Source organism: Suillus subaureus (genome assembly GCF_016647635.1).
Source record: "Suillus subaureus strain MN1 chromosome Unknown BJ212scaffold_83, whole genome shotgun sequence".
NCBI classification, from domain to species: Eukaryota; Fungi; Basidiomycota; class Agaricomycetes; order Boletales; family Suillaceae; genus Suillus; species Suillus subaureus.
In genome coordinates, this window is record NW_024538639.1 from 46,143 (window position 1) to 66,877 (window position 20,735).

The 20,735-nt window shown below is 43.5% G+C and overlaps 4 protein-coding genes across 4 annotated transcripts; 2 read left to right on the plus strand and 2 right to left on the minus strand.

Annotated features, from left to right (window-relative positions):
- Positions 1–12,986: 12,986 nt before the first annotated feature.
- BJ212DRAFT_1286067 (uncharacterized protein) lies at positions 12,987–13,142 on the minus strand (the record flags this gene model as incomplete). The annotated part of the gene is made up of 1 exon (XM_041331918.1): positions 12,987–13,142. A coding segment is annotated over one exon (156 nt), but the record flags the coding sequence as incomplete, so codon positions are not given.
- Positions 13,143–13,295: 153 nt separating this feature from the next.
- On the minus strand, positions 13,296–13,885 carry BJ212DRAFT_1304902 (uncharacterized protein; the record flags this gene model as incomplete). Its single annotated transcript, XM_041333691.1, has 4 exons — positions 13,296–13,368; positions 13,437–13,647; positions 13,678–13,723; positions 13,760–13,885. The coding sequence occupies 4 exons, from the start codon at positions 13,883–13,885 to the stop codon at positions 13,296–13,298; spliced, it is 456 nt and encodes a 151-aa protein (XP_041186225.1).
- A 1,398-nt stretch (positions 13,886–15,283) lies between these two features.
- Positions 15,284–15,991, plus strand: BJ212DRAFT_1487458 (uncharacterized protein; the record flags this gene model as incomplete). Its single annotated transcript, XM_041341277.1, has 3 exons — positions 15,284–15,527; positions 15,561–15,652; positions 15,701–15,991. 3 exons carry the CDS (start codon positions 15,284–15,286, stop codon positions 15,989–15,991), a joined length of 627 nt encoding a protein of 208 aa, XP_041186226.1.
- A 1,691-nt stretch (positions 15,992–17,682) lies between these two features.
- On the plus strand, positions 17,683–17,862 carry BJ212DRAFT_1286065 (uncharacterized protein; the record flags this gene model as incomplete). The annotated part of the gene is made up of 1 exon (XM_041331917.1): positions 17,683–17,862. One exon carries the CDS (start codon positions 17,683–17,685, stop codon positions 17,860–17,862), a length of 180 nt encoding a protein of 59 aa, XP_041186227.1.
- Between the last annotated feature and the right edge of the window lie 2,873 nt (positions 17,863–20,735).

Sequence of the window (20,735 nt, forward strand, 5' to 3'; positions counted from 1 at the left end):
GCCCAATGTCTGAGGTTGTGTTTGGAGCTGTGTGGTTCAACTTGAAAAGACTTGCAAACTTATTGCTGAATGTGACATTAACAACAGGAGTTGAAGATGCAGGTTCTGTCACTATCTTGGCCTATGCATTGAGTCAGCACTGTGAGACTGGGCTGATGGCCTTCAGATCAAAGAGTCAGTGGTTTGGGGGCTTATCAATCATTGCATTGCTCGCCTCCTTACACTGCTCAAAATCAGTATCACAACTACATATGAAACACCAGAGATGAAATACCAACCATTGCAAAAGCCAAGCAGTCGAGTTGCTGATGTCCAAGTGGAAAGTGTTCTTCAGATCCAGGAATCACATAACAATGGGTTGATGCACAGGCAGAATCAGTCTTTTTGCAGATCCAGCAATCTCTTAAAAGCTGAATGTTTGCTACTTTCTTTTCATTTCATGGAAGAATCGCAGCTGACTCTTTCTGTGGAAAAATTGTGAAATAATTATCTATAAGGTCATTGAATACATACTCATTTCTTTGTCTTGGACTTTGTGAGCTCTGATTTATCCTTGCCCTGGTTTTCATTGTTGTTGCTAGCAGGCTGTATTTGGATAACATTAATGTTAATAGTCAGAGCCTTCACAGCCATTCCATTGACCCATTTCATCATACTATTGTAGTCAGCCTCAGTCAAGAGAGATAGGCCAGGTTTAGGTAGAACCTGAGAGATGTGATAGGTAAGCAAGTAGTCATCAAAATGGAGCATGCAGGGATTGATTGCTGTCGAGATCTTCACAAGAATCTGTGCTTTGAGAGTGTCTGTCATATCCCACAATCTGGACCCACATTCCATAATATTCCCATGCCTTCCAAGCCTACATCTGGACCCCATATCTGACTTATTCCCAGATCCCCTTCCACTGTGTGCTTCACACCTCAGCAGGATCAACTCTGCTCCAGATTTACCCCTAAGCTCCAGACCTCTGGATCCTCACTGCTAGCCTGATCCATACCACCCTATCCTGTCCATCCTATGCACACTCCATCTGGCAAGACAACTAGACTTCACCTCATCTTGGATTCAGGACTACATCCACCTCCTCATATCCTGGTCCTGTATTCACCTTATCTTCTGGATCCCCAGATCTCCAGACCTCCAGATATTAACTCCAGACCTATTCCCACCTTCTGTCTGACATCCTGCACCTATCCCCATTTAGACATCTCCACCTTTCTGGTTTTTGGTTACCTCTTCTTCTGTCTTGCTTATTAATCCTTGTACAAGTCTTCATCTCCAAGTTCATTTACTTATGTTCTGTCTTACTTACTAATATGCTTCCACATGCTTGTACATAGCCTTGCTCCTTTGCTTACTGATCCCCTCAGATATTCTCCAGTATATACAGTGGCTCAAAAAACTGTCTGCATGTTTTGACATTTTTCACTATCTATGATATTGTGTGAGAATGAACAAATGCCTCAAGGACATGCTTATACCACATTGTAGTATAGCTTCAGGGCTTTCATTTGAGCCCTACACCGTGGGAATCGGTGGAGATATGGTGGAGATACAAGGCTCACAAAATGGTGACTTATGCAGACAGTTTTTTGACTCAAGTATTTTATAATAATAACCAGGTATTCTAGTATTTTGTATGACCTCCCTTGGCTTTAATTACTGCCTCTATCCTTCTAGGCATACTCTCAATTAATTTCTGGCAATCCTCAGCTGTGATCTTCCCCCATTCCACTACTACTCTCTTCCAAAGCTCCCATACTCCTTTAGGGGGGTTTTCATAGGCTTGGAAGCTTTTTCTTGAGTGTTCCCCAGAGATGTTCAATGACATTGACATCAGGAGACTGTGCTGGCCAGTCAAGAACATTGATGTTATGTTCTTCAAACCATTCCTTAGCTCTTCTGGAAGTATGCTTGGGATCATTATCCTGTTGGAAAATAATATCTTCTTCATCAATCTCTGATTCTGCCAAGCTAGGCAGCAAGTGGTCATTTAAAATGTCCACATACTGCTCAGCATTCATCTTCCCCTCAACCTCAGCAAGCATTCCCACACCATTCCATCCCATACAGTCCCATTAACCTCTCTGTCTGTTAGACCATCTCCCTTCTTTTTCCATACATATACCTTCCCATCTGACCCAATCCTATTGATTTTGGTCTCATCTGACCATATAACATGCTTCAGTCCTCTACAGTCCAGTGTTGATGAGCTAAGGCAAAGGCTAGTCTTCTCTGCCTATGTTTGATGGAGAGAAGAGGCTTTTTCTTCTTTGTTACTGCCTTGAGATGAGCTACCTTGAGAACATTCCTCACAGTTTGTGAAGAGACAGGGGTAGTGATGGTGGAATTGATATAATGGGTGGCTTGGACAGCATTATCAGCCTTTCCTGTAGTGATATGTTGGATAATAGTCCTTTTGTCAGTAGAGGTAAGCTTGGATGGACATCCTCCACAAGAGTTTTCCTTGTCTGGGTGGCTTTCTTTGATAAACTTGGCCACAGTGGACTTGCATACTCCAGTTCTAGAGGAAATTTGGCAAGCAGAGAGGCCAGCATAAGACAGAGAGAGGATATTATCTCTTTGAGCAGAGGAGATGGCTTTCATGGTAATTATGACTATGATACATGAGATATTCTGGTTTATATAGTTAGATATAGTCATAAAATAACATAATGACACCACTTCATAATTTATATAATAGTGGCATGATTTTTGTGGTGTCATAAATAATGATTTATATAGTTTTAATATACACTCAAAAAACTGTCCACATGAGTCACCATTTTGTGAGCCTTGTATCTCCACCATATCTCCACCGATTCCCACGGTGTAGGGCTCAAATGAAAGCCCTGAAGCCATACTACAATGTGGTATAAGCATGTCCTTGAGGCATTTGTTCATTCTCACACAATATCATAGATAGTGAAAAATGTCAAAACATGCAGACAGTTTTTTGAGCCACTGTAACCCCTGTACATACTCCTGTAGTTCCTCAGTCTGAATATCATCTTAGTTCCTGCTCTCTCATCTTAGATCCTGTTCTCTCAACCTTCTCTTGGACTTTGGTCCACCTAAGTCTATCCTATCCATCAGGCCTAGGGATTGATTCCCTAGGCCAGAGCTTTGCCTTTCTGGCACTTACTCTCTTTCTGGACTTAGGTCCAATCCCTGTCTCTCCAACTCTACCTTAGGGTAGCCTACCTCTGTTTGTTTCTATATCAGACTCCATCTGATGTAGCCCCTATTCCTTTCAGACCTCCAGGTGTCCTGTCCTCCTAATCCTCAGATATCCTGTCCTCTAGACCTCCTGTCCCCCTGTCCCCCTGTCCTCTGGACCTCCTATCCTTCCATCCTGTTTCCTGTAGAAGTATTACTTTGCAGTGTGAACTCTCCTAAGCACTTCCTGCATTCCTCCAGAACTCTCCCACGCTTCTCCAGAAGTCCTCTAGCACTCTACCAGAGTGGCCAGCCTCTAGGAGTCCTCTGGACTTCATTAGACCATCATTAGACCTCATCTGAAATGAAGGGCACATACTCAGGTAAGAGGCATGGTTCTTAACAGTGTCCCATGGTTCATCAGTGCAAAGGTCAATGGATGCATTGACTGGTTCTCATTTGCTCTTGGCCTTCTTCATTTCACTAGCCGAGAGGATAGAGACTATGTATGAGATATCCTTTGTGACAGGAGTAGTAGGTTTGTCATTCCCACCTGTCAGGGATCTGAGTCAGTACAAAACCCTGACTATATGCATCAACTTACCTCATTTTTGTTTCTTTGACACTGTCGGAGGAGGGGGTAGGAATCTTTGGTAGTACAATAGGGCCTGTAGCAGAGTCTAGTATTTCAAGTTCTTGTGATTCATCATCGTCAGTGTCTGTTTGATCAGTATTGGGATCATCGTCAACTTCCATGAGTTCTAGCTCATTGAGAGCATCAAGAATAGTACTGTGATGGTGTGTCATTTGCAAGTTGCTATTGGTATCATCATTGAGACTGTCAAAACTGTTATGTCTCATGAGCATAAGATGTTTGTGCATTGAGTATGAGTCAAGCACTGATATGATCAGTCAAAATTGTTCTAAGTCCTAATTCATATAGTTGACAAAAAAAACGATGTCACTGCCATCATATATTAAAACAGCTGTAATATGTGACAGTTGCAAGAAGAAATAATATGAAGACTATGTTCAATTTAAGTGTGCACCCTTGAGTTCTGACATTATTGCTGAAGGGGGCACACAATGGCCTTGGTATTGCTTTGCAGCCCAAGCTGCTGTGATGATCATACTGGCACTAGGCACATATGATCACTAGCATGGTTCTTCTCACTCCCAGGAAAGCATACTTGGATTGCCTAATGCCTCCTGTAACGTTACAAGAATGGTGCCATTCCATGGGACAAATCTTCGGAGTCATCTTGCATGGAACATCTCACTAAGTGGGAATCCTTCAAGTGTGGCCAATGTATAGGAATTGCCAATTTTGGCAACAATGCGCCATGGGGCTGACCATCGTGGCTGTAACTTGCATGCTGATGCCATGGTAAAATCCAATGCATTAGCATAGACTTGAACTAATTGTCCTTCTTCAAATATTACTTCACCTGCATGCAATTTAAGGACCTTCTTATCGAATGTGCTCTTTTGCCATGCTGTATGGGTCACTGTGTGATCTGCTCCATCAAGCCATTGTTGATCCACATAGGCTATGTGTATATCAACTTCTGTCTTGTTTGGCTCTCTCAAGGCATTGTCTCCTGGCATGGGGATGGTGTTAACCACCAGGCCTAGCATGAGTTCTTTGGGCAATAATTTGAAGGCAGGGATGATATGTTCATTCAATTGGTGGATAGCACTGTTGAAGTGATCTGGCCATGATTTGGCTAAGCTCTCTGCATCCACACTCTCATATTCATCCTCCCCCAAGCCTGGACTGCATAGTCTTTTCAGACATCCTATCAGTTTCCCATTAGTACTTTCTACTAACCCATTCACCCATGGTGCATATGCTGCTACAATGTGGTGCTTAGTTTCATGTGCTAAACACCATGTATGAACATCTCCATTGTCAAAGTGAGATCCTCAATCCATCATGAATGTGTCCAGTGCTTGGAAGGTGTTTGCAATAACCTCTAGTCCTTCAACTGTGATCTGCGCATTACTGTGTTTCCTCAATTTGAACCCCAGACATATTGTGAGTATGTATCTAGGATCAACAGGATGTTATGATACCCATTTTTGCCTTATTGAAAGGCTAGATAATCAGCCACTAGGAGTTTGAAGGAGTGACATTGAGTGATGGGATACATGAGGGCATGTAGCTGTGTGGGACCGAAGTTTTTGCACTGGGGGCAGTTGAGTAATGCTGTGATGATGGATTTGTCTAGGCGTGGGCTAACAATGTGATCCATCAACTGCAGTTTGGTGAGGTCTCAATCCCAATGTCCATTGCTTGCATGTACTTGATGCGCCAGTTCTACTGCTTCAGTTTGGGAGACACTCTAGTCATGCTTGTGTTTGTGTTGACTTGCCATCCACTATATGCCATAATCTTCCTTCTTCAATCATATATCCTAGAGCATGGTAATGTGCTCTGTGGCATTCACATTCTGGTTTGTTACTGTCAAGGTCAAGGAGTGCTTCTATGACCTCTAAGAAGAGAGGCTCTTGCTTAAATTGTTCTTGCAAGTCTAGAATCATTGTGTCAGTATGTTGTACCAGCAAGAGATCATTTACTAAGCCATGTGCCATTTCCCAGTCTTCACTGACCAACCAAGAACTCCCATCTCCATCTCTATGTGGTCGACCTGACATGCAGCGACTTAAAGCATCTGCTGCTGTGTTAGTGATGCCTGGATGATGCCAGACTGTGGTTATTTGATACACTAGTATTCCATCACACCAATGTACATGTACAATGATAGCTTGTCACTGATCAGTGTGTCTCGCAGTGCTATGCAGTCCGTCTCTACTTCTACAGGAAAGCCCCATACTGTTGATCTGAACTGGTCAAATGTGAACTTCAGGGCTGCAAATTCAAGTAGGTAAGGTTTGTAGCATTCTTCTGATGGTGAGGTATGTTTTGATGTGTATCCAATTGGGTAGGTCTTCATGGTGGTTTCACCTGATGGTTGCTGTATTGTGAACCATTGTGCTAATACAGCTCCGAAGCTGTCTTTGTACTCATTGCTCATGATGATGAAGGGTGTCCCATCGAAGTTAGGTGCTCACAGGATATGTTCTGACACTAATATTTGCTTGAGCTTTACAAATGTCCTCATGTGTCACTGTTCCCAATATGTGTCTAGCTTGTGTTCATGTAGGTATTGCCTATACTTCCATTTCCCTCCTTTCATGCTGAGTGGAGGTAGATCTAGATTTCGTAGAAGATCCATTGGTGGTAGTACTACACATGCATAGTCTTTGATGAGCAACCGAAAATATCCTGTAAGACCTAGAAAGTGCATTAGTTCTAGCAAGTTAGTGGGCACTGGCCATTCTGCTATGGCTGTGATTTTCATTAGATCTGGCTGTATACCGTCATGCCCTACATGTGATCCACCAAAGACAACTTCTCTCATGAAGAGTTGTGTCTTTGTTGGTGAGATTGATAACCCTTGTTCCTGACATCTTAGGAAAAAAAGCCATAACCTTGATAATAGTTCATCAAAGCTATTATCTGCCATTGCTCCATCATCAACATATAGTTCAAGAAGCAACTGTACCATTATGTCATGTATTGCTTGAGCTGTAAGGTCACTGAAACATGATGGCACACCTTGTACTCCAATTGGCATTTGTTGATAGGCTTCATATCCTCATCCTTCAGTGTAGAAATATAGGTACAGTTGACTCTCCTCTTCCACAGGAATTGCATAGAAATCTGCTGCAAAATCCAAGATGCAAATAAATTTGTGTCCCACTAAGCATTGTTGTTTCGCTGCTATATCTCCTTGAGGTGTTGGTGCTATGTTAGATACCTTGTTTACATCCCTGAAATTCTGACATATTCTCCATTTGACCTTGGACAGGTCTACCTGTTTTGGACTAATAACCAGTGTTGATTCCATGTCAATGGTATGACCCAGAAGCTCACCAAGTGCAACACATTGTTCATTAACAATCTGTCGGATGTTGTCAAGTGATAGGCTGGTCCCTGAGTGAGTCTTCTGTACTAAGACTGTTGAGGCTACTGCTTTGACTTCATCTGCTGGGATAAACCATGTGATTCCTGCTCACCTCATATCATCTAAGACTGGGAATAAGTACTTGCATTGAGGCTGTGTTAGTGGCCTTTGATGGACTTTCATTGAGAATATCGCATCTTGAGGTATCTGTAGATGGAATTGAGTAAAGTCTACTGGTTTTACTTCTCGAATTGATAGCACAAATATGTCTGCAAATTCTACAACTAGAGCTTTTGCCTTCTGCAATTGTTCTTGACTAAGATGGTTTCCAAAGCAGATGGCATTAGTGATTGTGCTTATGCGAGGTGAGTGAAATGGTCCCCATGCAGTAAGTCTAGTAAAGATGTCGTCAGGTAGCATTGAGTCTACAAGGTCTGGTACTTCACCTAATATTTGTTTATCATCGTTCTCATCTTCCTCACTTACATGTTGGACTGCAGGTATTAATTCTGGAGGCTCTTTTGTCTGCAATTCTGGCCAAGGCAGTACCAGTGTTACAAATTTTGCTGAGGATGGAAATTGGATGGCTGTTGGTAGACATGGTATCGGGAGAGGACAATAAGTAGAGAAATTGGGGATGCAGTAATGTGATGTTTTATACAGCAACATGATGGTGTCAGCGCTATACTCATGTATTGCACATACCTGTTCTAGTAGTGGTTTACCAATGAGCATTCTCCATGATCCCCTACTTGGAAAAACTTCGAAGGTTGTTTGCACTTACACTGGTCCCCATGATAGCATTCCTGTCCATACCCCTGTTGATGGTACTAGTGCTCTGTTAGCCATGCACAGGGTTCTAGTTGAAGGACTCAGCAAAGAGAGGCATCTTGCTATGCATTGATATGCTGCTGTGTCAATGGCATTGATCATTGTGCCATTGTCCACAATGGCCAGGAATCATATTTTCTCTCCTTGAGGTTCCTGCAGATGGGGTACTGTCAAAATGGGTTGCTTGTTTGAGAGGTTGTTGGTTTGCCTGAGGCATCCAACCAATAGACATCAGTAATAGTATTGTCTGGCATAAATAAAGGTGCAATTGAGTTAGTGTGCAATAATGATTTAAGGGACAGCAACTCTATGCTTGCCAGTGAAAAAGAAGAGGAAGAAGGAATGGTATCTACAGTGCTTTGTGCTCAAGGCATTTCTTGAAGCATGTGATGAAATGTGAGACTGTTCATTTGGTTAGAGAGTGAAGTAGAAAGTGGACTTGGTACTATGGGAACTACTGCTGGTCCAGCATCAGCAGTGGTTCCATATAGTTTTCCAGCATCCAATCATATCCTGGTTCTTACACAACCTAATTATCTTGCCCATTCCATCCTCCTGGCTCCTCCTGTGGTGCTACCATATATACTGGCATCATTCCTGTTGTTCCATATGTGCTGTGTTGAGGGTATATGGCAGTTGTGATGTGCTGGACTGGAGTAGGTGTGTAGTTGGGCTGATTCATTGGTGATGTTGTCCTTCTGATTAGTCCTGCAACTTGCTGTCGCCAACGTGATTCTTGTGACCTCAATGGTTCTTAAGTGATGCATTGCATATTGACATGCATTGGTTCTGTGACCATTCCACAATTGTAGCACTCTCCTGACCCAAGGACTGCTGTTCCTGGATGCAGGGGGTAAGACTTTTCTAGGGTTGTAAATCCTTCTATACTGTGCATGTGGTGCCATAGCTCAATGTCTGCCTTGTATTGCTGTATCCCTGCTTCTGTATTGACTCATTGGGGCATTATTGCCAACTTCTCTAGGACTTGCACTCTAGTTAGTTGCACATGCATGAAGGGCATTCCTCTCACATCAAATCCTCCTCATGTCAATATTGCAGGGTTGTTTGTGGTAGGGACCAGTAGAGCTGAATAGGAGGGTGGGTATATGGTTCCCATGGTGTTTGTTGTTGTTGAGTTGGGTGGTATGGGTGTTCATGTTGCTACTCAATAAGTCAGTGTGCTAAGCCATTGAGTGCTTTGGGCTTTGAGCCTTGCAATATCTGCATCCCTTGTGTGCTCCTTATCTAGCTCTTTATGGCCTCTCTTGAGTTTAACACTTGGTACACTCTGTACATCATTTGTGAATTCATCCCAATCCTCATACTTGCACTTGAGGTGGTCCTTCAATGGGTTCAGTATACCTTCAACCATGTATTCAATCAGATGCCCAGCTGTATCTCCCACCCCTAAGGCTAGCCATGACACTTTGCTTGCTTAAGTGACATGTCCATAGTTGCCTTCCGTCCACAAGCCAATCTCACTCTCCTCCAACAATTCTGCCATAACCCACTCTTTCTGCTGTGCTCATGTGTACCCAGGCTGTCTGGGAGGTGGCCAACACTTCTGAAATGCAGCCTTAAGACTAGAGAATAAGGTGAGCTTGCTGGGTGATAGGCCTTGGAACCATTCTTCTGCTATATTGCCCAGTGCAAGCTGCATTTCAAGTTGTTTAATTCATTGTGGTTTGTCCCATGATGCTGGCATCAACAATTCAAACTGAGCAAACCATTCCATTGGCTCTTCCTTATTTGCATAGTCTCTGCGAAAGAGTGGCACTGTACATGGGTTTTCACTAGACATAGGTATATGTGGTGAGCTTGACTGTTTTCTGATGGGTAGTGTTGCTATGTTGATAGCTGGCATTGGTGTAGGTTGGGTTTGGGTCAGGGAGGTTGCTGTTGTTGGGGACAATGATGTGCTCTCATCTCGGTTCGGAGTGAAATGCACTGGTTGAAGCAGGAAGGTGGGGCTTCCAGTTTCTTCCTTCACTGGTGAATCTAATAGTTCTTGGTACTCCTTCAAATGACAGGGTAGTGAGATGATACAACATCGTGGGGTAATCAGTGTTTGGTTATCTGAATGTGTTAGAAATAATATGGAATGAGTAGGGGATAGACTTAGGTTCCTGCTGTTTCCTATAGGTGTGAGCCTGCAAATTCTTGCACAAGTCTCTATGTTGATGTTAAGAACCATGCTCAAAGGAGAGAGAGACTGACTCAGAGGGGCTTGGCCTCAGCTTGTATGCTGTGCCCCTTACCTGAGTATGTGCCCTTCATTTCAGAGGAAGTCCAATGATGGTCCAATGAAGTCCAGAGGACTTCTGGAGGAGTGCGGGAAACATCCAGAGGAGCGCAGGAGAGTTCCGGAGGGATGCAGGAAATGCTCAGGAGAGTTCCCGCTGCAAGGTAATACTTCTACAGGAAAACAGGATGGAAGGATAGGAGGTCCAGAGGACAGGATGTCCGGAGGTCTGGAGTATGGAGGACAGGAGGTCCAGAGGTATGGAGGATGGAACATCCGAAGGTATGGGGGGCGGAATGTCCAAAGGACAGGATGCCTGGAGGTATGAGGGACAGGAGGTCCGGAGGTACAGAAGACAGGAGGTCCGGAGGTCCGGAAGGAATAGGGGCTACATCAGACGAAGTCTGATGCAGAAGCAAACAGAGGTAGACTACCCTAAGGTAGAGTCAGAGGGACAGGAAGTGGACCTAAGTCTGGAAAGAGGGTAAGTGCTGGAAAGGCAAGACTCCAGCCTAGGGAAGCAATCCCTAGACTTGGGACAGAGACATAGGGGACAAATCCAGAGGTCCGGAATTCCAGCCTAGGGAATCCTTCCCTAGGCCTTATGGAAAAGGACAAACTCAGATGGACTGAAGTCCAGAAGATGATTGGGCAGATCTAAGGTGATAGAGTAGGAACTAAGATGATATTCAAACTGAGGACTCTACTGTAGTTGTACAGGGGTTATATACTAGAGGCTATCTGAGAGGATCAGTAAGCAAAGGAGTAAGGCTATGTACGAGCATGCGGAAACACATTGGTAAGTAAGACAGAACATAAGTAAATGAACTCAGAGATGAAACTAGTACAAGGATCAATCAGCAAGACGGAAACAGAGATAACCAAGAACCGGAAACGCGGAGATGCCTAAATGGGGATAGGCGCAGGATTTTGGACGGAGGGTGGGAATAGGTCCAGAGATAGTACAGTTAATATCCGGAGGTCTGGAGATCTGGGGATCTGGAAGGCAGGATGGAAACAGGACTGAGATATGTGAGGTGGTGGATGTAGTCCAGAATCCAAGAGGAGGTAAAGTCCAGATGTCTTGCTGGACGGAATGTGCGTAGGGTGGACAGGATAGGGGATCCAGGAATGAGTTGGATATGGGGTCCGGAAACAGGTCCGGAAAGCGTGGGAATATGATGGGATCTATGTCTGGCATATGGGATATGACAGTTGATTCATCCTAAGCTTAAGCTGCATCCAATGATTTTATGACATTATGTTCTAGATCAGCCCCCCCAGATAATAATGGGTAGCAGCAATACAGCTGCTTTGCATACCCCTAGCATTGTTCAATAAAACTGAGCTCACAATGAAATTTTGGAAGGAAGAGCACCTTGAAGCCCCTTAACCTGCACTTGTTACGGCAAACTAGGATGGGTGCGATGACAGGTACTCGATAAGAGCAACGCCTGAAGCTGGATCGTGTCCTTACAAATGTAAGGTTCTTTTAAGACAAGTCAGAGAGAGTGTCTCCGGCTTGAATATCGATATCAGACACTTAGGATTGGGGGTCCTAAGCGAAGGATGTTTCTGGGTAAGACCTAGTAGATTAAAGTGAAGTCCTAGCTAAGTACAAGACCGGGTTTATATAGACGTAAGAGGTTTAGGGCCAGTATAGTATGCGTCATCAAGACAAGTCAGAGATAAGGGATGGCATCATCAAGACAAGTCAGAGATAAGAGATGGCATCATCTAGCAATGGCACATGGCGGTTGTGATGTAATACAGCTGCGGATGGTTGGTCTAATGATGGCATGATAAGGTGCGGTCATGACGTAATACATGAGCGAGAAAAGAGAAAAGAGATAGGGGTAACCGTGATCGTAACAGCACTCTCTCTCCAAGTTCAACTCAACATTAACAAAATCTGGCTGGTGATAGAGAATTTGGCAACAACAAGAAGTGGAACCACATGGACAGTTGAAATCCTTGCACCAAGCCTTTTGTTTGCTGACATTGAAACCATGCTCCTCTAGAATTTTGGCTATTCCCTTGAATAACCCAGCATTTATGTGACCCTTAGGAAAATAGAACTCCTAAGGGGCACCATTGAAGACACCATTAGCAATACAAACTGTTTGCATCAAAATCTTCCTATCTCCACCACACTGGGTTTGTTTCCCTGTGGCATCCCTCACTGGAGCACTGACCCCCCAGTTCTTGCAAGTCTTGGGCATGTTCTGAGCACTTAATGCATCATCAGCCCTTTTAAGGTGTGTTGTTGCATTGTCAAACACAAAAATGTGGTCATCTTCTGGGTAATCTTTCTCCAGGATTGTTATTGCTTTCTCAGTATGTTGAAGAATTTTGTCATTGGTGAAGTACCCATCCCTCCCCTTTCCTGCCCTAAAGAGCACATGGGCAGATTGATTCCCATCATGAGACCACAATCAGCCATAATCTGCTGAAATGAAATCTGCAACCATAAGAGAAGATCCCTCACCCTTTGGTTGTGGAGTTGCCTTTTCATCTTTGTGGACCTAGCATTTTTTGCACCAATCATTGGTATAAAAGGTGGATTCATTGTGGAACCATACAACAGTGTACCACCCAGTCTCCTTATCATCCTCCAGCTGCATAGCATTAACAAAAGACTATTTTCAAGTCTTTGGTTCCAATGCATACCACACTGGCATGAATTTATTCTGTTGATATTTGACTGCATCCTCTCATTCATGGCCATTGACATATTGTCCATTTTTGGCCATAGTCCATCAAAATTCACAGTTTTCCATCCATCATTGTGTGGTTGCCAATGAAATATTTTTGGTAAGCTTGAAATGTTGCTGTACATCAGGCTGTGCAAGATAATCAATAATTGCTGTTGCAGAAATATATTTTCTGAGTGACTGGAGATGAACCAGTAACTCCTCCTTAAGATCTTCATCATCAATCCATGATCTTGTCCACTCACCACCATACTTTGCCAATGGCAAGTTTTCATGATCCAGGATATATGACTTCAACCATTCCTTCACCTTTCATGACATATAAGCCCCCTTTCCAATGAATTTTGCAGTCTGGAGGCAAGGTCAGGTGGTTTGTATCTATGTCCCTTGAAGTTCTGGTGCAGGTAAAGTAAGTTCCTCAGGTCCACCAATGCCAGTGTGGCTGAACCAACTGTGGGTGGCATTTGGAAATCACCTGAATGCCACTGTGATGCTGTGGGACAGGTATTGTGATGGCACAATGGTGTGCCCTCATCAACCACATCTTCAACAATGTTCTCATGATGGTTGCATGAAGCCTGGGTAGTTTGTGGTGAGGGATGTGCCATTGTGGTGTCTAAGTCTATTAACAAATTGTCATCAGGCAATCCCATAATTGTGGCTGCATGCTCATTGAGATCCTCAAAGCCTTCAATTGGTCCTAAGTCACAGTTACCAGCACTCTCATGGTCTTGGCAATTCAAATCCAAGTCAGACTCACACTCTGATTCTATGTCACTACTCTCCAAACCCATATCCACTGAGTCCTGCAATGCAAGTGAGGATTCCTCAAACAAATTTACATTTACTTGAAGGTGGGTACTGTGCTCCATGTCCATAGTAGCTGTGTGATTGTGCTCTAAGTCCATGGCAGTAGCATGGCTATACTCTGAGTCCATAGTGGTAGCATGGTTGCACTCCAAGTCCATAGCAGCACTATTGTTCTCAAGTTGCACAAAAATCTGACCCAAGGCTGACAGAACACTCTCAACTGGGAGCTTGTTACAATCAATGTATGCCCCTATTCTTTTATTTCTCTTATCTCACATTGTATTACATCACAATCACTACTTGTCATTGTTAGATGGTCTTATCCTGTTATCTTCTTACTTACTGCTTTTGGTCTTAACCAATTCTGTCACATTCATCCTTATTAGGCATTCACTCATATCTTTACTTACTCATGCCTGCCCTAAACTCTCCTAGCTATACCCTATAAATAGGTGACTCTATACAATGTAATACTTCACTTGAATCTTACTAGGTTTTACCTGATCTTTCACTAAGGATCTCCAATCCTTAGTTGTCTGAACTGATATTCTAACAACAAGCACTCCTTGTTGTTAGTCTTAGACCTTCTCTCTTTTGAGAATGAGAACTCAGTCTCTGAATATTCTCTTTTGAACTTTGACTGTTTCAAATCACCCTAGTTTGTAACAGAGTTTAGACTTTGAAGGTAGAGAACTGAATGAAAAAGTGGTTTCACAGCCTGAAGCTACTGTTGAATCATCATCATCATCACTCTCAATACATTTCCTTTTATACTTTACTGCATACACTCACATATATAATATGCATTGTCTTGTTCCTCATACCTCAGTTGTTGTCTCCCAACACTGAGGTATGTTCTTTAGTCTCTCATCATCTCTCACCATCTCTGACTGTGTTCTCTTTAGCATGTTCTGTGTCTTAGGTACTTATAATATTAGTTGTTGTCTTCCAACACTGAGCATGTTCTGTGTGTTAGCTTCTAACAGGTTATGAGCCACAATTTCTAATGAAATCATTTGAGCTACAAACCAACATGCACATTTGTTTCATTAGCAACTCACTATCATCTGTCTTCATCTTCCTTCAACATGGGGAAGCTGAATCATATCCCAGAGCTCACAGGCCTGGACACTTACTTCACATGGAAACACAAGGTCACTTACACTCTGTGAATTGAGGACCAATGGTGTCATATAACAGAGACTGTGGATCTGGACGACATCTTAGGCAGCACCTTATTCAAACCCATTGCTGTTGATCCATTAAATCCCACAGTGGCTGAGACTATAGCTATTTGCCAATGGTTCATTAACAACCTCAAAGCTAAAGCCATCATCACCCACCAGCTGTCTGTCACTGTCCAATAGCTCATCTCCACCAGCCATAAAGTCACAGCTTGTGACATGTGGAAAATCCTTGAAGACCACTTTGGTCATATTGACATGGGTTCTCAGCATGTAGTCAGGCAAAGCTTGTATTCCCTACAAATGAAAGATGCTGCTGACATGTCAAATTATATCAGTCAGCATGCAGTGCTCTGTGAAAGACTCCTTTGCATGGGAGTGATCTACACAGATGCAGAAGTTGTGTTTCAGCTTCTCTGGGGACTCCCTTGCTCAGGTTCTTGGCCGCAATTCAAGGTGCTTCTCATCATCACCCTACCAACCGCTACACCTATTGCACCCACACCAGCTGCTGGAAATGTGCCTGTGGCAGTCATTCCCTCTGCCTTTGACACATGTGTTGCACACATCTCAGCCAAGGCAGCACAGATGATTGATAAACAAATACTGAGTGGAGGTGAGTGACCTGGTTCTGAATATGTGAACACAGCAACATCTTTTTCATCCTCAACTGGCAACATCAACTCCATTACCAGTCTGCACAAGCACCATCATAATCCAGACAGCATTTTCTGCACAATGGTCAGGTGCAATAAGGGTGATCATGACCATGCTCACTGCTATGCTAAGGGAGGTGGGATGGAGGAACAAGCTCCCTGGATGAAAGGCAAGAAGAAAGAGAAGGAAAAGGAGACAACTGCTGCTGCAGTTATGACTCCTCCTGCTCCTACTTCAACTACCCTACTTCCAGTCATCACTGTCATATCCACATATCAGGCTCTCAGATCCAATCCTTATCTCATCTCAGATCTGATCCACATCTTATCTCCCTCCAACATCTCATCATCCAATCTGTCCACTTGTCTGGTCTGGTCCACAATTCATCCAAATCCACAACCAGCGCTCATCTCCTTTTGGTAATCCCCTAACTCCGGTATTTCAGCTATCTGTATATCTGTCCTGCTCCCTGATCTGTTACCTATGTTTCATTTCCGTTTCATGATTTGTGATCCATTTCTACTTACCAATAGACTATCCATTTGCTTCATACATAGCCTCAGACTCTGCTGATTGATCATTCCGTTAGATACCTATAGTATATAACCTCCTGTAACTCTCTGTAGCACCTCAGTTTGAATATCATCTTAGTTCTACTCATTCTTGTCCTCTGGACTTGAGTATCTCTACTCTTGTCACTCTCCGAGACTTAGGATTGATTCCCATAGTCTATCTGCATCTGCCTCTGTCTATGACAGCCACTACTGCTAGTTTCTAGTCTGGACTCATCCAGATTAGCCCTACAATACTTATCCTGCATCCAGAAGTCGTCTGGATCCACTACACTACCTGTCTGACCCTCTGGATGCATTAGCCTTGCCTTCCTGAAATAAGGGGCAATACTCAAGTAAGGGGCACAGTGCACAAGCTGAGGCTGAAGCCCTTCGGATCCAGTTATCCCTTGAGTATGACCTTAACAATCACTGTATTTGCAAGTACTGAAGTAGCAGCTGATTCATATTTTGCAGACCTCTCATGTGCCTCCATCACTGAAATAGTGGATGACAGACCCAGCACACCCCCAAATCCAGACACTGCAGTACTCTCTTGCCTCATTGCAGCAGGTTTTAACACCATTCTGGACTCAGGCACTACCATGACACTCATATATGACTGCTCATACTTCTGGTCATACTCCACTGCAGATGCTGTCACAGTCCATACAGCAAACTATGGGAGCCTGTCCACTTCTGGTCATGGAGACTGCATTGCCATCCTGTCCATTGGAGGTGCAAGACATCAAGTATGTCTCTCAAACTGCCTACATGTGCCATTGGTAATGATGAACCTACTATCTGTGGGGTGGATGCTGAGTAAAGGTTGGGACTGTGTGTTTAGAGCATCGCCTCCTCACTGTGAACTAGTATATAGAGGAAAGGAGCTAGGAGCCATTCCCATAGTGAACAACTTGTGCTACATTAATCTCAAATTTCTGACTGCTCCCTCTAAGCAGCACACTATTAATGCACTAAGCATTCCACCTTCTCCTCCTGACCTCACAGCATTCACACATGTCGTACCCAGTCTTGATCTATGACATGCATGTTTAGGGCACATTGGAAGAGAAGCCATCCACCGTCTACCTCTCTTTGCCACTGGTGCAATGATACCTGCTGGTTCCACTCTGTCCAAGTGTGAATCTTGCATTATGGGTAAACACCCATGCTGTCCTCATCCTCCTTCAGAGTCTACTCATGTCACACACTTCCTCAATCCCATTCATGCAGACCTTTGTGGTTCCATCCCCATTATTACTCCTCATAATAAATGGTACTTCATCATCTTCCTAGATGACCACACTAACGTCCTGAACCTTCAACTCCTGGCCACCAAAGATCAAGCTATTAATGCATGGTGCATCGTTAAAGCCCACTGGGAGAACCAATCAGGACTCAGAGTGAAGGTATTCTGTTCTGATAATGGGGGGGAGTTCATGGACATGATGTTTAATGAAGATCTGGAGAAAGCAGGGATCATATGCCAATTTGTCAGCTCCATATGCACACCAGCAAAATGGCAAAGCAGAACAGGTCATACATACAATTGAGGGCTGAATGTATGCAATGCTTGACCATGCCCATCTGCCCTATAATCTGTGGGGTAAAGCTGCTTTATGTGCTGGATACCTCTTCAATCACAGCAAATCACATGCTCTAGAGCCCAGTACTACATCTTTTGAGATGCTGCATGGTAAAAAGCCTGACATTTCACACCTCCAAGTATTTGGTGCATGATGCTTTGTGTGTATTCCTGCCAAGTTGCAGGAGAAACTGGGACCATGATCTTGCAAAGCCCAGTTCATGGGCTATCCTCCAGGTGTGAAGGCTTGGTGCTGTCACAATGCTGTGAGTGGGAGGTTTTTCAACTCACAAGACATTATCTTCAATGAAACATTCTCTTTTCACCCATTCTCTGACAACAGCAACAATGACGATGATGATAATGACACTGCTCCACATCCTCCACATCCAAACATCACTCCTCCAATCCCTCCACCTGCCCCTCCTGCACCAGTTGCTCCTTCTCATTGATCTGGCCAAGTCTAACTGCCTACCAAATGTGGACATCAGTATAGGGAACAGCTCACTGCTGATACAGTGTGCCTAGAATGTCAGTGAGACCTGCAACTAGCTTATACTCAAGGGATTCCTCTTCCTGATGACCCCAATGCCTCTATACCACCTGTTCCCATTGCTCCCCATCCAGCACTTCTTCCTATGTCTTCTCACCCTCTTGCCAATGACAAAAACCCTGATACCAATGCAATTCAGCCTGACTGTGAGACAGTAGGGTTCTCACATATCCTTGCCAACCTCATTGTCACCAAACAAGCCTGCATTTCCATTCACACCAACTCTTGTCATAATCCACAGGTGCCTGGATACAATATGAAGGTTCCGCCCAGCACTTACAATGAGGCTATGCATCACTCTGATTGAGACTGGCTAGCGGCCATGAAGAGAGAAATGAGTCTCATGTCAGAGATGAATGTTTATGAACTTGTTCCCCTCCCCGGCAATTGGAAGGCAATTGGTTCTCAGTGGGTTCTTGAGTTTCAGGAAGACTTAAAGGGTGGTTCAGTCTATAAAGCTTGCCTTGTGGCACAGGGATTCTCCCAGGTACTAGGCATTGACTTCAGCAAAACCTTCGCTCCTGTCGCCAAGGCAGCCTTAATCTGAGTCATTTCAGCACTTGCTGCATGCAACAATTGGGAACTTGACATGTTTGACATGAAACATGCCTTTTTAAAAGCTAACAGAGAATGTGTACATGTACCAGCCTCCTGGGTTCGAATGTTTTGACCCCAGCTTCAGATCCCTTGTTTTCCATCTTCTATCATCCTTTTATGGCCTGAAACAGGCAGCTTACAATTGGTATGAGCTGTTGAGAGAGGTTCTGACTCACCTGGGATTCCTGCATGTAGAGGCTGACTATGTGGTGTTTGTGTATGACCACATCAATGGCAAAGGGAAAAGGGTTATTTGCATCATAGCATGGCATGTTGATGATGGTCTCACAGCTGCCAGTAACCATCCATTCCTGGTCCAGATCAAAAACCAAATTGCTCAAAGGTTCAGCATCTCTGATTTAGGCCTGGTGTCAAAGCATCTCAGCATTCAATTCAAATACAATTGGACAACCTGTGAGCTTTGGATGCATCAAACCAATGTGGGAATCACAAAACAGCTGGCCAAGCTGCTGAGTGGAGAGCAGTATGTTCAGCCCATGGGATTCTGACTTGGCTCAGTGCTCAGAGAGTAGAAATTATCATCAAAAGGGACTGTCATTCAGACTGGTACTGACACTGGTGAAAGAGATACATGCTTAAGTAAGCAGCAAAAATGCAAACATAAGCTAAAGAAAGTGAGGGTAGGTAAAGGTAAGTAAAGTAAGTAAATCTACAGTAAGCAACAAAACTGTTGCAATATTTGTGTGAGATTGATTACTTTGGCTATATCATCACAGGGATGGCAGCTATGAAAATGTGGATAAGAGTAATATTGTAGCCCTATATCCAGGCTACAATAGTTGTACTACATTGCAGATGTGAAAACATTTCCTTAAAATGATATAAGCAATTTACTACATGGTATGCATTGCAATAGTTTTGTTGCTGATATTTTTAAATATCAAAATGCTATCAATAGACATCAGTTATGTTATTTAGTATGTCCTACAATGTCATGTGACATGTAAAAGGGTCACCATGATATAAACAAAGCCAAATGTTGAACTTTCTCAACATTCATCATCATGAAAGCCCTCCCTGCCGACAAAAGCAATCAAATCCTTTTTCACCTTAATTTTAACTAATTTACAAGGGAGATCTCACATGCTACTAGTGTACACCATAGTACCATTATCAGAATTCACTCTAAACCTCATTCTGACCTTCAAAAGTCCCCTGGTGCTTGTCCTTCTGTCCTTTCCTCCCCCAATGTTCAGCATGCTATATGGTTAATCAGTACAGACAAGGCTGGAAATGCCACTTAAGTGATAAGAGCACTTCAGGACATCAAGAACCAGTCTATGTCCTCTCAGACAACACATCATTACTTGAGGAAATCTGGTATGGAGCCTGTAGTGAACAAAAATACCCTCTCCTATCCAAGTGTCATAGGAGAGTAAGACTAGACTTTGCTATCAGTCACCAGCTCTGGACAGTGGATGACTTGAAAAGAGTCATATGGTCATATTAAACCAAAATTAATTATTTGGGGTCAGATGAAAGGAAGTAGGCTTGGAAAAGGACAGGAGAGGGCCTAAATAATAGGCTAGCAGGAGAGAAGAGGGTGTTTTTGTTCACTACAGGCTCCATACCAGATTTCCTCAAGTAATGATGTGTTGTCTGAGAGGACATAGACTGGTTCTTGATGTCCTGAAGTGCTCTTATCACTTAAGTGGCATTTCCAGCCTTGTCTGTACTGATTAACCATATAGCATGCTGAACATTGGGGGAGGAAAGGACAGAAGGACAAGCACCAGGGGACTTTTGAAGGTCAGAATGAGGTTTAGAGTGAATTCTGATAATGGTACTATGGTGTACACTAGTAGCATGTGAGATCTCCCTTGTAAATTAGTTAAAATTAAGGTGAAAAAGGATTTG